Source organism: Salvelinus alpinus, chromosome 11, assembly GCF_045679555.1.
Source record: "Salvelinus alpinus chromosome 11, SLU_Salpinus.1, whole genome shotgun sequence".
In the NCBI taxonomy this organism is placed as follows: Eukaryota; Metazoa; Chordata; class Actinopteri; order Salmoniformes; family Salmonidae; genus Salvelinus; species Salvelinus alpinus.
This window is the reverse complement of record NC_092096.1, coordinates 3,303,998-3,319,847: the sequence shown is the minus strand read 5'-3', so window position 1 is coordinate 3,319,847 and position 15,850 is coordinate 3,303,998. Positions and strand designations below refer to the sequence as shown.

At 44.2% G+C, this 15,850-nt stretch overlaps 1 protein-coding gene across 1 annotated transcript; it reads left to right on the top strand.

Moving 5' to 3' along the window:
- Nucleotides 1-534: 534 nt before the first annotated feature.
- Nucleotides 535-15,699, top strand: LOC139533480 (uncharacterized). The gene is made up of 10 exons (XM_071331533.1): nt 535-862; nt 5,735-5,809; nt 5,953-6,019; nt 6,107-6,241; nt 6,711-6,952; nt 7,339-7,668; nt 12,826-12,995; nt 13,244-13,472; nt 14,048-14,288; nt 14,408-15,699. Exons 1-10 carry the CDS (start codon nt 662-664, stop codon nt 15,142-15,144), a joined length of 2,427 nt encoding a protein of 808 aa, XP_071187634.1. The 5' UTR covers nt 535-661; the 3' UTR covers nt 15,145-15,699.
- The last annotated feature ends 151 nt before the right edge of the window (nt 15,700-15,850 follow it).

Sequence of the window (15,850 nt, the reverse complement as noted above, 5' to 3'; positions counted from 1 at the left end):
GGTTAGACTTGTTTCACTCCAAGTTATCATATTTATATTTTCAGTTAGGCATGCTTCACTCCAAGTTATCATATTTATATTTCCAGTCAGGCATGCTTCACTCCAAGTTATCATATTTATATTTCCAGTCAGGCATGCTTCACTCCAAGTTATCATATTTATATTTCCAGTTAGGCATGCTTCACTCCAAGTTATAATATTCATATTTCCATTTAGGCATGCTTCACTCCAAGTTATCATATTTATATTTCCATTTAGGCATGCTTCACTCCAAGTTATAATATTTATATTTGATAACCTTTTTTGGTTCTACAACTACGTATAACTATATATAACTATATAACGATATATAACTATATAACTATATATAACTACAGTGGGGCAAAAAAGTATTTAGTCAGCCACCAATTGTGCAAGTTCATCATAGGTACACTTCAACTATGACAGACAAAATGAGAAAAGAAAATCCAGAAAATCACATTGTAGGATTTTTAATGAATTTATTTGCAAATGATGGTGGAAAATAAGTATTTGGTCAATAACAAAAGTTTATCTCAATACTTTGTTATATACCCTTTGTTGGCAATGACAGAAGTCAAACGTTTTCTGTAAGTCTTCACAAGGTTTTCACACACTGTTGCTGGTAGTAGAACATTCCAGGATGCTGCTACTCAGTTCTGACATTGTTCCTGCGTTGCTGTGTGAAGGGAGTCTGTGGAGACCTAACACTACGTTGGAGCGGTCTACTGGACCACAAGGCAGAACCACGCTCACTGTTGGGTTCAGTACAGACCAGCACTCACACAACTACAGAGTCTCACTACTGTGCTCCAACAACAGACAATGGCAGGACACAGACATGGTATGGTTATTAATGTTATGAATGGCTTATGAATGGCTTATGAATAGCTTATGAATGCCTTATGAATGGGTTATGAATGGCTTATGAATGGCTTATGAATAGCTTATGAATGCCTTATGAATGGGTTATGAATGGCTTATGAATGCCTTATGAATGACTTATGAATAGCTTATGAATGCCTTATGAATGGGTTATGAATGGCTTATGAAGTCAATAGACATACAGTGGGGAGAACAAGTATTTGATACACTGCCGATTTTGCAGGTTTTCCTACTTACAAAGCATGTAGAGGTCTGTAATTTTTATCATAGGTACACTTCAACTATGAGAGACGGAATCTAAAACAAAAATCCAGAAAATCACATTGTATGATTTTTAAGTAATTAATTTGCATTTTATTGCATGACATAAGTATTTGATACATCAGAAAAGCAGAACTTAATATTTGGTACAGAAACCTTTGTTTGCAATTACAGAGATCATACGTTTCCTGTAGTTCTTGACTAGGTTTGCACACACTGCAGCAGGGATTTTGGCCCACTCCTCCCTACAGACCTTCTCCAGATCCTTCAGGTTTCGGGGCTGTCGCTGGGCAATACGGACTTTCAGCTCCCTCCAAAGATTTTCTATTGGGTTCAGGTCTGGAGACTGGCTAGGCCACTCCAGGACCTTGAGATGCTTCTTACGGAGCCACTCCTTAGTTGCCATGGCTGTGTGCTTCGTGTCGTTGTCATGCTGGAAGACCCAGCCACGACCCATCTTCAATGCTCTTACTGAGGGAAGGAGGTTGTTGGCCAAGATCTCGCGATACATGGCCCCATCCATCCTCCCCTCAATACGGTGCAGTCGTCCTGTCCCCTTTGCAGAAAAGCATCCCCAAAGAATGATGTTTCCACCTCCATGCTTCACGGTTGGGATGGTGTTCTTGGGGTTGTACTCATACTTCTTCTTCCTCCAAACACGGCGAGTGGAGTTAGACCAAAAAGCTCTATTTTTGTCTCATCAGACCACATGACCTTCTCCCATTCCTCCTCTGGATCATCCAGATGGTCATTGGCAAACTTCAGACGGGCCTGGACATGCACTGGCTTAAGCAGGGGGACCTTGCGTGCGCTGCAGGATTTTAATCCATGACGGCGCAGTGTGTTACTAATGGTTTTCTTTGAGACTGTGGTCCCAGCTCTCTTCAGGTCATTGACCAGGTCCTGCCGTGTAGTTCTGGGCTGATCCCTCACCTTCCTCATGATCATTGATGCCCCACGAGGTGAAATCTTGCATGGAGCCCCAGACCGAGGGTGATTGACCGTCATCTTGAACTTCTTCCATTTTCTAATAATTGCGCCAACAGTTGTTTCCTTCTCACCAAGCTGCTTGCCTATTGTCCTGTAGCCCATCCCAGCCTTGTGCAGGTCTACAATTTTATCCCTGATGTCCTTACACAGCTCTCTGGTCTTGGCCATTGTGGAGAGGTTGGAATCTGTTTGATTGTGTGTGGACAGGTGTCTTTTATACAGGTAACGAGTTCAAACAGGTGCAGTTAATACAGGTAATGAGTGGAGAACAGGGGGGCTTCTTAAAGAAAAACTAACAGGTCTGTGAGAGCCGGAATTCTTACTGGTTGGTAGGTGATCAAATACTTATGTCATGCAATAAAATGCAAATTAATTACTAAAAAATCATACAATGTGATTTTCTGGATTTTTGTTTTAGATTCCGTCTCTCACAGTTGAAGTGTACCTATGATAAAAATTACAGACCTCTACATGCTTTGTAAGTAGGAAAACCTGCAAAATCGGCAGTGTATCAAATACTTGTTCTCCCCACTGTATGTAGGTTCCCTAATTAGGCTCCCGAGTGGTGCAACGGTCTAAGGCATTGCATCTCAGTGCTAGAGGCATCACTACAGACCATGGTTCGATCCCGGGTTGTATCACAACTGATCGTTGATCGGGAGTCCCATAGTGCGGCGCACAATTGGCCCAGCGTCGTCCGGGTTGGGGGAGGGTTTGTCCGGGGTAGGCCGTCATTTTAAAATAACAATTTGTTCTTAACTGACATGCCTAGTTAAATAAATAAAAATACATAAGTAACTAAGGACGTGTCCCAAATGACACCCTACTCCCTATCAAGTGAACTACTTATATCGTTCTGGTCAAAAGTAGTGCACTAAATAGGGAACAGGGTTCTGGTCAAAAGTAGTGCACTATATAGGGAATAGGGTTCTGGTCTAAAGTAGTGCACTATATAGGGAATAGGGTTCTGGTCAAAAGTAGTGCACTAAATAGGGAATAGGGTTCTGGTCTAAAGTAGTGTACTAAATAGGGAATAGGGTTCTGGTCTATAGTAGTGCACTATATAGGGAATAGGGTGCTCTATTCTAAGTGTTACTGTTTCTTTTACATCCTTCTCATTGCGTAAAGAACTGCATCATCAGCAGAGTTGTGTCTGTAGCTCGCTACACGACGTCAACGACATCGGTACAGAAGACGTCTTGTTTTCCCTTCCAAGGGTTTGACCTAGAACATTTAGGTTTGCAAAGCGAGACACTGCACATCCTGTGTCACACTTCATCGCTGGGGTTCTTCCCCAGATTCTAATCTTCTTCACACATACAGTGCCTTGGGAAAGTATTCAGACCCCTTGACTTGTTCCACATTTTGTTACATTACAGCCTTATTATGGGATATTGTGTGTAGATTGATGAGTAAAAAAACAATATAATCCATTTTAGAATGACATCACAATACTCCATAATGACATCACAATACCTCATAATGACATCACAATACCTGTCACGTTCCTGACCTGTTTTCCTTTTTTCTTGTATTTATTTAGTTGGTCAGGGCGTGAGTTGGGTGGGTTGGTCTATGTGTGTTTTTCTATGTTGGGGTTTTTGTGTTCGGCCTGGTATGATTCTCAGTCAGAGGCAGCTGTAGATCGTTTGTCCCTGATTGAGAATCATACTAAGGCAGCCGGGGTTTCACGTGTGTTTTGTGGGTGGTTGTGTCGCTGTGTCTGTGTTTATTGCACCACACGGTACTGTCTCGTCTCGTTCGTTCATTCATTCATTCATTTTCGTTCGTTCTTTCCTGTTCGTGCGTTCATTGTTTGTCATGTTCACAAGTTCAGGTCTGTTTAACGTCGTTTGTTGTTTTGTAGTTTATGCAAGTATTAGTTTTTTTTCGTGTTCGTCTTCGTCAGTAAATAAATCAATATGTATTCACAACCCGCTGCATTTTGGTCGAATCCTTGCTCCTCCTCTTCGGATGAAGAGGAGGAGAAGAGCCGTTACAATACCCCATAATGACATCACAATACCACATAACGAAAAAAAAAAAAATAATGTTTGAAATTGTTGCAAATGTATTTAAAAAAAGCCCGGAAATATCACATTTACATAAGTATTCAGACCCTTTACTCAGTATTTTGTTGAAGCACCTTTGGCATCGATTACAGCATCGGTACTTCTTGGGTATGACGCTTCAAGCTTGGCACACCTGTATTTGGGGAGTTTCTCCCATTCTTCTCTGCAGAAGAATGGGAGAAACTGCAGATCCTCAAGCTCTGTCAGGTTGGATGGGGAGCGTCGCTGCACAACCAATTTCAGGTCTCTCCAGAGATGTTCGATCGGGTTCAAGTCTGGGCTCTGGCTGGGTCACTCAAGGACATTCAGAGACTTGTCCCAAAGCCACTCCTGTTTTGTCTTGGCTGTGTGCTTAGGATCATTGTCCTGTTGGAAGGTGAACCTTCACCCCAGTCTGAGGTCCTGAGCGCTCTGGAGCAGGTTTTCATCAAGGATCTCGCTGTACTTTGCTCCGTTCATCAGTCCCTCGATTCTTACTAGTCTCCCAGTCCCTGCCGCTGAAAAACATCCACACACCATGATGCTGCCACCACCATGCTTCACCGTAGGGATTGTGTCAGGTTTCATCAGACCGGAGAATCTTGATTCTCATGGTCTGAGAGTCCGTTAGACCAAGCGGGCTGTCATGTGCCTTTTAGTGAGGAGTGGCTTCCGTCTGGCCACTCTACCATAAAGGCCTGATTGGTGGAGTGCTGCAGAGATGGATGTCCTTCTGGAAGGTTCTCCCATCTCAACAGAGGAACTCCGGAGCTCTGTCAGAGTGACCATCGGGTTCTTGTTCATCTCCCTGACCAAGGCCCTTCTCCCCCGATTGCTCAGTTTGGCCGGACGGCCAGCTCTAGGAAGAGTCTTGGTGGTTCCAAACTTCTTCCATTTAAGAATGATGGAGGCCACTGTGTTCTTGGGACCTTCAATGCTGCAGAAATGTTTTGGTACCCTTCCCCAGATCTGTGCCTCGACACAATCCTGTCTCGGAGCTCTACGGACAATTCCTTCGACCTCATGGCTTGGTTTTTGCTCTGACATGCACTGTCAACTGTGGGACCTTATATAGACAGGTTTGGGCCTTTCCAAATATATGTCCAATCAATTGAATTTACCACAGGTGGACTCCAAGTTGTAGAAACATCTCAACGATGATCAATGGAAACAAGATGCACCTGAGCTCAATTTCGAGTCTCATAGCAAAGCGTCTGAATACTTATATAAAGTATTTCTGTTTTTTATTTGTAATACATTTGCAAAAATGTCTAAAACCCTGTTTTCACTTTGTCATTATGGGGTATTGTGATGTCATTATGGGGTATTGTGATGTCATTATGGGGTATTGTGTGTAGATTGATGAGGATTTTAATTTTTTTAATCCATTTTAGAATAAGGCTGTAACATAACAAAATGTGGAAATAGGGAAGGGGTCTGAATACTTTCCCAAGGCACTGTACCTACGTCTATGATGTAGAGATCAAGCAGAAAGATAAGCGAGTTCATATCTTATGTTTTTCCTTTAGACCAACCAAACGTTGCTGAATGTAGAGTTTGACCTGGAGAAGTGGCCCCGGACCTGCTGCCATTTTGATGTGGAGGTCAGTCCTCCTTGGAACTTTACAACTTACTTGTTTCTGTCAAATTGCTCGGCAATGTTCAGCAAGCTAGAGGTTTATGTTGTCGACCTGTTGTGTACCTGATAGTGGCCTTGTAAAGCACAGCTTCATTTTCCTCCTACTAGATCCAGCCGTTTTTTAGCCGTTGCAACAGCGACTGTGTACGAAGAAGGAAAACGTTTAACATATGTGGTAGGTTCATCAACAAGTCTATTTATTACATGGTAAAATAGGATATATTTCCTGTTGTCCACTAACAAAATATTGGTGTGATTTCAGGGACCCCTCCAACTGTGTTACCTGGAGATTCTGCATCTCCTAAAATCTACACAGCCGTAGCAGCCGTGGTGTTGCTGCTGGTCGCTGGACTGGTCTGTTGTCTTGTCTATCAACTACGGAGACGGAGAAAGAAAGGTGGGTTGAGGAGAGATGCCATTATCACTCACTTAATATCTCTCACTTAATCACTCAAAATGTATTGGAAATTGGTTATTCAGTGCTCCTTAGTGACAAACAAGTTATTTTGACAAGTCTCTATTTGACTTACTTTGGCTGTTGAGAAATGAAGGCATGTATATAATATGCTTCATTACTGCACGGTCATGTAGCCATAACTAAATGCATGACATTAATTAAGACATTAGCAGAATATGATGGTTAAGAATGAGGATGGATCTTGGGAGTCAATGGTCCGTGGGATAGAAGAGCATCAATCTGACTTCCTGTTTCATAGTTTCATCTTTCTAGTCTTCTTCTTCTCTTTTTTCATTTTCTCTTTCTCCCTCCCTCTCTGTCTCTTCCTTCCCTCTCTCTCTCTCCCTCCCCTCTCTCTCTCTCTCGCTCCCTTTCTCCCTACCTCCTTCCCTCTCTGTCTCTCCTTCAGTCCCACCAGGCCCCTATCCCCCAGCTGTAGAGCCAGAGGCCCAGACTCCTCATCTCTCCAGGGTTCCTCCCAGGGTGTTGGTGATCTACTCTCAGGACCATCCTCTCTACAGGAAGATAGTCCTGAAGCTCTGTGCCTTCCTCCAGGCCAAGTGTGGAACTGATGTGGTGTTGGACCTTCTAGACACAGCCTGGCTGGGCACTGTGGGGAGACTACCCTGGCTGGAGTGGCAGAGACAACAGGTGGGTAGACACCAGGAGTGCTGATCTAGGATCAGGTGTTCCTTGTTCATGTAATATCCTTCAATATAATCTAAAAGGCTAAACTGCTCCTAGATCAGCACTCCTACTCTGAAACCCTTTATACATACAGGCCCAGTAGAGAAGAGGACTAGACGGTTAGGAAGTAAAAGTGGGAATCTGAAGGTTGTTGGTTTCAGACCCTGTACCGTTGTTTTCTTTAGCAAGGCACTTGAACAAAACAGAAAAAAAATCTTTCCACAGATTGACAAATCTGTCTCTCATTCTCTCCTCTCCATCTTCTCCTCTTCTCTCCTCCTCCCCCTCTCTTCCCCCTCTCCTCTCTTCTCCTCCCCCTCTCTCCGCTTCTCTCCTCTCCTCTCCTACAGATCAACAAATCATCAGACAAGATCCTGGTCCTCTGTTCTCGTGGCGTCCAGGCCAAGTGGAGGGCGATGTGTGGCCAGAGTCGTGTGACGTTAAGAGAGGACCTCCGGTCGCCCATCGACGACATGCTGACCCCGGCCCTCAACCTCTTCCTGCCCGACATGCAGCAGGCCGCCGCGCTGGGGAAATACATGGTGGCCTACTTTGACGATGTCGGCAGCGAGCGTGACGTGCCGTCTGTCTTCGACATCGCTGTGAAGTACAAGCTGATGAAACACATTGAGGAGCTCTGCTTTAGGATCCTGGACCAGGAGAAGTACGCACCAGGACAGGTCCGTTTGTTGATGGGATCTCCCTATGCTTCCTGCCTGGTCTGTTGTTCTGTACCCTAGTCTATAGGTAATAGTTAGGGATGCACGATAAGTCGGTGAACATATCGGAATCGGACGATATTAGCTAAAAATACCAACATCGGTATCGGCCCGATGTCTAGTTTAACGCCGATGTTTAAAACCGATGTCAAAGCTGACGTGCATACCTATATAACGTAGGTACGTGACATAACGACGCAAAATGTTGCACTACACGTGTAACACAGCATTCCTAACCTCGTCCGCAATGTCTGCTGTGTGGATCGAGCAGTCAACAAGTCCAGCAGTCATTTGAAAGAGTAACAACATTTCAGAGAGACAAATCATAGGCCAAATCCATTAAAGCCAAGATAATGGAATTCATTGCCCTTGACAGTCAACCGTTCTCTGTCGTGGGTGATGTTGGCTTTCGCCGACTGGTCGAGCACCGGTACACACTAACGTTACCAAGTGCGCTATTGTTCAGATGTTACCCTACCGGAGTTACACAGTAATAGTGTCACTGCTATTAGCTTCACGACATACTATGGAACGCCGTTTGGGTCTTTGCTTGTCATAAAAGATACAACATTATTTGACACGTTAAATAAGCTTTTATTTTGACACGTTAAATAACACAGTTCTATTATAGAATGTTGCGTGTTCTGAATTTGCACATCCAAGCCAAGTGCCACGACTACTATCAGTAGCACTGTCACAGCTGTACAAAAAGTCTGCAAACAAGCAAACACCGGCCACGAACGATGTGTTTACAACACCGCGTTGGTAATAAAGCATTATTTGTTCAACCGCAACTTCTGGGGTAGCTAGCTTTAGCTTGGTACCTAGCTAGCATCAATACAAACCGGCCTGAAAACAATGATCAGTAGAAACTGCAGTCATTTTCATTATTCTTAGCAATGATTTAGGAATCCTTGTAAGTATTAGCTAGGTTACCACTTGTTGTTCGACTATTGAACGTGAACTTCAGTTCATGAAAATTAATAGCTATCCAGCTACTTAACCCTGCTGCCCAAAGCTAACGTTATAAGCAGCCAGCTACTTAACTCTGTTGCCCAAAGCTAACGTTATAAGCAGCCAGCTACTTAACCCTGCTGCCCAAAGCTAACGTTATAAGCAGCCAGCTACTTAACTCTGTTGCCCAAAGCTAACGTTATAAGCAGCCAGCTACTTAACCCTGTTGCCCAAAGCTAACGTTATAAGCAGCCAGCTACTTAACCATGTGCCCAAAGCTAACGTTATAAGCAGCCAGCTACTTAACCCTGTTGCCCAAAGCTAACGTTATAAGCAGCCAGCTACTTAACCCTGTTGCCTAAAGCTAACGTTATAAGCAGCCAGCTACTTAACCCTGTTGCCCAAAGCTAACGTTATAAGCAGCCAGCTACTTAACCCTGTTGCCCAAAGCTAACGTTATAAGCAGCCAGCTACTTAACCCTGTTGCCTAAAGCTAACGTTATAAGCAGCCAGCTAATTAACTATGTTGCCCAAAGCTAACGTTATAAGCAGCCAGCTACTTAACCCTGTTGCCCAAAGCTAACGTTATAAGCAGCCAGCTACTTAACCCTGCTGCCCAAAGCTAACGTTATAAGGAGCCAGCTACTTAACCCTGTTGCCCAAAGCTAACGTTATAAGCAGCCAGCTACTTAACCCTGTTGCCCAAAGCTAACGTTATAAGCAGCCAGCTACTTAACCCTGTTGCCCAAAGCTAACGTTATAAGCAGCCAGCTACTTAACCCTGTTGCCCAAAGTTAACGTTATAAGCAGCCAGCTACTTAACCCTGTTGCCCAAAGCTAACGTTATAAGCAGCCAGCTAGCGTCATCTGGCTAGTGACGCTCGACCGGACCGGGTTATGTGTTGTGAAGCTAGCCACAATAAGGATTAGGCACAATAGTGGAATTTGCGGTTTGCCTTCAAAATAAAAGTACCTCTTTGAAAGTGATGCAGAAGGTTACAATTGGTGGAGTCATGCCATATTTAGACAAGATAATGTTAAACAAGGTTGGAATGTGAAGCAATGAAATGGGGTATCAGTCTCCTCAGTGACACCCACAGAACACAACTGGGAAGAGTTTACGCAAATATTAGCGTTGTAGCTCTTATCGCGGACTGTGACTGTGTGAAATCACCTCCCCAGTCAGCCTATTGTGTGTATTGACATTCATATTGCACTGTACAGCTTTACCTAAGGATTGGGGATCAAGTCTACTCAATACCCAAGATATTTTTTCCCAACGTCCTCCTCAGTTATCAGACCCCAAAACATCCACACAGTATTGTTTTTCCTCAGGAATAGTGTTCAATACAAATAGGTTGACAATAAATGTGGCTCAATTCACAGTTGTTTCAGAGTCCCGCAATATGAGCTATGATGCTAATGTTCTCTGGGTGTCACTGAGTAGACTGATACCACATGTCATTGATCCACAATCCTTAGGTAAGGCTGTACAGTGAAATAAGCCCCACAATGCAATTCTAAAGTATAATCAAATCAAATCAAATCAAATTTTATTAGTCACATACACATGGTTAGCAGATGTTAATGCGAGTGTAGCGAAATGCTTGTGCTTCTAGTTCCGACAATGCAGTAATAACCAACAGTAATCTAACCTAACAATTCCACAACTACTACCTTACACACACACACAAGTGTAAAGGGATAAAGAATATGTACATAAAGATATATGAATGAGTGGTGGTACAGAACGGCATGGCAGATGCAGTAGATGGTATAGAGTACGGTATATACATATGAGATGAGTACTGTAGGGTATGTAAACATAAAGTGGCATAGTTTAAAGTGGCTAGTGGTACATGTATTACATAAAGATGGCAAGATGCAGTAGATGATATAGAGTACAGTATATACATATGAGATGGGTAATGTAGGGTATGTAAACATTGTATTAAGTGGCATTGTTAAAGTGGCTAGTGGTACATTTTTACATAATTTCCATCAATTCCCATTTTTAAAGTGGCTGGAGTTGAGTCAGTATGTTGGCAGCGGCCGCTAAATGTTAGTGGTGGCTGTTTAACAGTCTGATGGCCTTGAGATAGAAGCTGTTTTTCAGTCTCTCGGTCCCTGCTTTGATGCACCTGTACTGACCTCGCCTTCTGGATGATAGCGGGGTGAACAGGCAGTGGCTTGGGTGGTTGTTGTCCTTGATGATCTTTATGGCCTTCCTGTGACATCGGGTGGTGTAGGTGTCCTGGAGGGCAGGTAGTTTGCCCCTGGTGATGCGTTCTGCGGACCTCACTACCCTCTGGAGAGCCTTACGGTTGTGGGCGGAGCAGTTGCCGTACCAGGCGGTGATACAGCCCGACAGGATGCTCTCGATTGTGCATCTGTAGAAGTTTGTGAGTGCTTTTGGTGACAAGCCGAATTTCTTCAGCCTCCTGAGGTTGAAGAGGCGCTGCTGCGCCTTCTTCACAACGCTGTCTGTGTGGGTGGACCAATTCAGTTTGTCCGTGATGTGTACACCGAGGAACTTCAAACTTTCCACCTTCTCCACTGCTGACCCGTCGATGTGGATAGGGGGGTGCTCCCTCTGCTGTTTCCTGAAGTCCACAATCATCTCCTTTGTTTTGTTGACGTTGAGTGTGAGGTTATTTTCCTGACACCACACTCCGAGGGCCCTCACCTCCTCCCTGTAGGCCGTCTCGTCGTTGTTGGTAATCAAGCCTACCACTGTAGTGTCATCCGCAAACTGTATAATACATCCAGTGGGATTTCAAAACATTTTTGTCAAATTAACAAATTGTCTGTTGTTGATTTTATGTACTGATACCTCATTTCATTTCACTCTCGGTGCATGAGACAACTTCACCAGTATCGTAGCATACGTATCGATGAATCTTTGTGACATATGAAATACGAGTGATCGTGTAATCAATGTGTAATAACCACGTAAAAATATGAGTGCGTTAAATTATTATGTGACATGCAGTCATATACAGATCCTGATTGGTCAACAAGCTTATTTGACGAGTATCTTTTTTGACACGCAAAGACCCAAACGGGATCCTGGTTGAAAATGAAACGACTGAAGAAATGAACAATGAAATAGCACAGCAAGTAAGTGAAAGAAATAGGTTTTGATTATGTTTTACTGGTATTGGGGACCTACGTAAATGCCAACAATATAACTTTTTGGTCAGAGTGGTGTGTGTAACCTTTATTTAACTAGGCAAGTCAGTTGAGAACAAATTCTTATTTACAATGACGGCCTTCCCCGGCCAAACCCAGACGACGCTGGGCCAATCGTGCGCCGCCCTATGGAACTCCCAATCACGGCCGGATGTGATACAGCCTGGATTCGAACCAGGGACTGTAGTGACGCCTCTTGCACTTAGACCGCTTTGTCCATGTGTGTGTGTGTTAACTATTTAACTGTACTAGAATTCTTAAAAGGATGCTAAAATTTTAAATATCGGTTATCGGTATTGTGTTTTTTTCTGCAAGGAAAATATCGGTTATCGGCCAAAAAATGTAATATCGGTGCATCACTAGTAGCAGTGAGGCCCACAGTGGAAATCAGACGCTGGCTTCTCAATTATGTTGAATGTATTATTGTACCAGTACTCTCACGGCTGAGGAAACTCTTTATGTACCTCACCAAAATATATGTATTTATTTTCTTCTCAAATGTTGTGCACGAATTTGTTTACATCCCTGTTAGTGAGCATATTCTCCTTCGCCAAGATAATCCATCCACCTGACAGGTGTGGCATATCAAGAAGCTGATTAAACAGCATGATCATTACACAGGTGCACCTTGTTCTGGGGACAATAAAAGGGCCACTTTAAAAAATGTGCTGAGGAATATTTCTGTCTGTAATAAAGCCCTTTTGTGGGGAAAAACACATTCTGATTAACTGGGCCTGGCTCCTTAGTCAGTGGGGCTGGCTGCCAAGTGGGTGGGCCTATGCCCCCCACCCATGGCTACACCCCTGCCCAGTCATGTGAAATCCATAGATTAGGGACTAATGAATTTATTACAGTTGACTGATTTCCTTTTATGAACTGTAACTCAGTAACATTTTCAAAGTTGTTGCGTTTATATTTTTGTAAAGTATATTTTGAACGTGTCAAATAAAATGAACTAATTATTTCAATCAGGTCAGCCACATCGAGGGGATCGGAGTGGAAGAGTACTTCACATGTCCATCGGGGAGGGATCTGCGTGACGCCATCGAAGCCTTCCAGGTGTTCCAGATAGAAAACCCAGACTGGTTTGAACAGGAGTGTGTTGACAGCAACGCAGAGGAGGAAGTGGTCGCAGTAACAGAGTATTTATTTTTATTTTTTTTATTTTTTATTTTTTTTACCTTTATTTAACTAGGCAAGTCAGTTAAGAACAAATTCTTATTTTCAATGACGGCCTAGGAACAGTGGGTTAACTGCCTGTTCAGGGGCAGAACGACAGATTTGTACCTTGTCAGCTCGGGGATTTGAACTTGCAACCTTTCGGTTACTAGTCCAACGCTCTAACCACTAGGCTACCCTGCCGCCCCTCTAACCACTAGGCTACCCTGCCGTATGATGCTCTGCTGGAACAGCCGGTCGCTCCTGTTCTAGAGTTTGTTCCAGAATACAGGATGGGGCCTCCTGTTCTAGAGTTTGTTCCAGAATACAGGAAGGGGCCTCCTGTTCTAGAGTGTGTTCCAGAATACAGGAAGGGGCCTCCTGTTCTAGAGTTTGTTCCAGAATACAGGATGGGGCCTCCTGTTCTAGAGTTTGTTCCAGAATACAGGAAGGGGCCTCCTGTTCTAGAGTTTGTTCCAGAATACAGGATGGGGCCTCCTGTTCTAGAGTTTGTTCCAGAATACAGGAAGGGGCCTCCTGTTCTAGAGTGTGTTCCAGAATACAGGAAGGGGCCTCCTGTTCTAGAGTGTGTTCCAGAATACAGGAAGGGCCTCCTGTTCTACAGTGTGTTCCAGAATACAGGAAGGGGCCTCCTGTCCTAGAGTTTGTTCCAGAATACAGGAAGGGGCCTCCTGTTCTAGAGTGTGTTCCAGAATACAGGAAGGGGCCTCCTGTTCTAGAGTTTGTTCCAGAATACAGGAAGGGGCCTCCTGTTCTAGAGTGTGTTCCAGAATACAGCAAGGGGCCTCCTGTTCTACAGTGTGTTCCAGAATACAGCAAGGGGCCTCCTGTTCTACAGTGTGTACCAGAATACAGGAAGGGGCCTCCTGTTCTAGAGTTTGTTCCAGAATACAGGATGGGGCCTCCTGTTCTAGAGTGTGTTCCAGAATACAGCAAGGGGCCTCCTGTTCTACAGTGTGTTCCAGAATACAGCAAGGGGCCTCCTGTTCTACAGTGTGTTCCAGAATACAGCAAGGGGCCTCCTGTTCTACAGTGTGTTCCAGAATACAGGAAGGGGCCTCCTGTTCTACAGTGTGTTCCAGAATACAGGAAGGGGCCTCCTGTTCTACAGTGTGTACCAGAATACAGGAAGGGGCCTCCTGTTCTACAGTGTGTTCCAGAATACAGGAAGGGGCCTCCAATCCCCAGCTATGATGTAGAGATCAATGAAAATAGCCAGGGAGTCCAGGTCTTCACTCCTGAAGTGAAACTGGAAGGTAAGGTTATCAGTGGGGAGTGGAATGATAGCACAAACAGACTGGTACCCAGGCTAGGGGTTTGGTACAACAGAAGAAATGTCTGTCTAGTATGTATTAATAAAGTCTTCTTCTTCCAGGTAATGGGACGTCTGTGCTGGAGCTTCTTCCAAGGGTCAGCTCTGACAGCCACCAGGTGTACCCGTCATACCCGGCCGTTGAGGCCCCACCTGGGGTACTTATCTCTGATCTGCACCCGCATGCCCTGGAGAGTCAACCCTGGGGGTTGTCAGATCTTCTCCTGAGTGAGCCACCCTCGGCCAGAGAGAACTGTCTCCACCTACAGGAGAGGTGGGGAACAGCAGACCGCTGCCCTCTAGAGAACGAGGAAGAGGAGGAGGCATACAGTCCTTCTCGTCAACCCTCTGCTGACACCCTGGAACAACTCATGTCTCTCCAGCTGTCACTCTGTGGTCTCAGTGCTATCCCAGAAATCACCTCTGTGTCCACAGAGCACGGCTACCTATCACAACAGCATGGAGAGATGGACCTATCACTTCCTGTCAAGATGGGCCAATCACAACTGTCCTTCAGCTCCATTCAGGTTACCCCACCTGTACCGATGGATAGTGAGATTCAGTACCTCCCTCCCCTGCCAGAGATAACCCACTCCCAGCCGGTAGAGATGGAGGAGGGTGGGGAGGTGATGAATCCTGCTCCCCAGGAGAAGAGGCCCATCAGTGGGTCAGACCTGGGCTATATCTCCAGGAGCTCCTTCCAGCAGGACTCTTCTGTACACTACCCTGTAGGAGAGGCCAGCGACAATCCACTGGTGGCACTGGCCAGGTTACAACAGGCTCTCTACCTAAACAATTAAATAGTCTGGCTTCTGCAATAAAATGTAGAGAGAACCTTCTAGAAGACGGGTGTTCATCATATACTCTAGATCATAAACACTTTAGTTGTTCAGCATTGTCTTTCATATTATTATAACACTATTGTCTATAAAAGTTTTCCTGATTTCCTGTTTGAAATGATGCACAAACCTGGAGTCAATTAATCAGCCAATGGGTTTGTACAGCATAATCCATACATTTAGTTCTTACATCACATCCTTATATCAGGTTGTACAGGACAATAAAAAGTGATCATGTCCATATTTCAGATATACACAACATTCTACACGTAGAATTTGTTTTCTGTAAACAATAACCAGTTTCTGTTTTCCTGTACACTATTTGGGAATCAAGATTTTTGTCCCATATGGCACCCTATTCCCTACATAGTGCACTACTTTCAACCAGAGCCCTGTGGACACAGCACCAAATATAAATCCCATTTAATGGTTTCAACAAAACATAGAAAACGTTCATGCTGGGAACAGAAGCGTAGTATCTGTTAAATATAAATCCCATTTAAACAACAAATCAAATGTAGTCAGTCAGAGTTAGTCTTGGTTTCTTTAAACCAGTTTTCTAGATCCAAGAATGAAAGCCCTGGGTGGTCCAGTGCTTCTATTGGCCTATTACTGGACAACAACGTAGGTAGAAGGTTATCTAGTTATACTATTACTGGACATAAAA

Bases quoted from the DNA above. Each gene is read 5' to 3' on its own strand.
- LOC139533480 (XM_071331533.1), top strand. From the start codon at position 662: ATGCTGCTACTCAGTTCTGACATTGTTCCTGCGTTGCTGTGTGAAGGG. The intron at 5,810-5,952 runs GTCAGTCCTCCT...TCCTCCTACTAG, and splicing joins GCTGCCATTTTGATGTGGAG to ATCCAGCCGTTTTTTAGCCG. The intron at 12,996-13,243 runs GTATTTATTTTT...GGCTACCCTGCC, and splicing joins GAAGTGGTCGCAGTAACAGA to GTATGATGCTCTGCTGGAAC.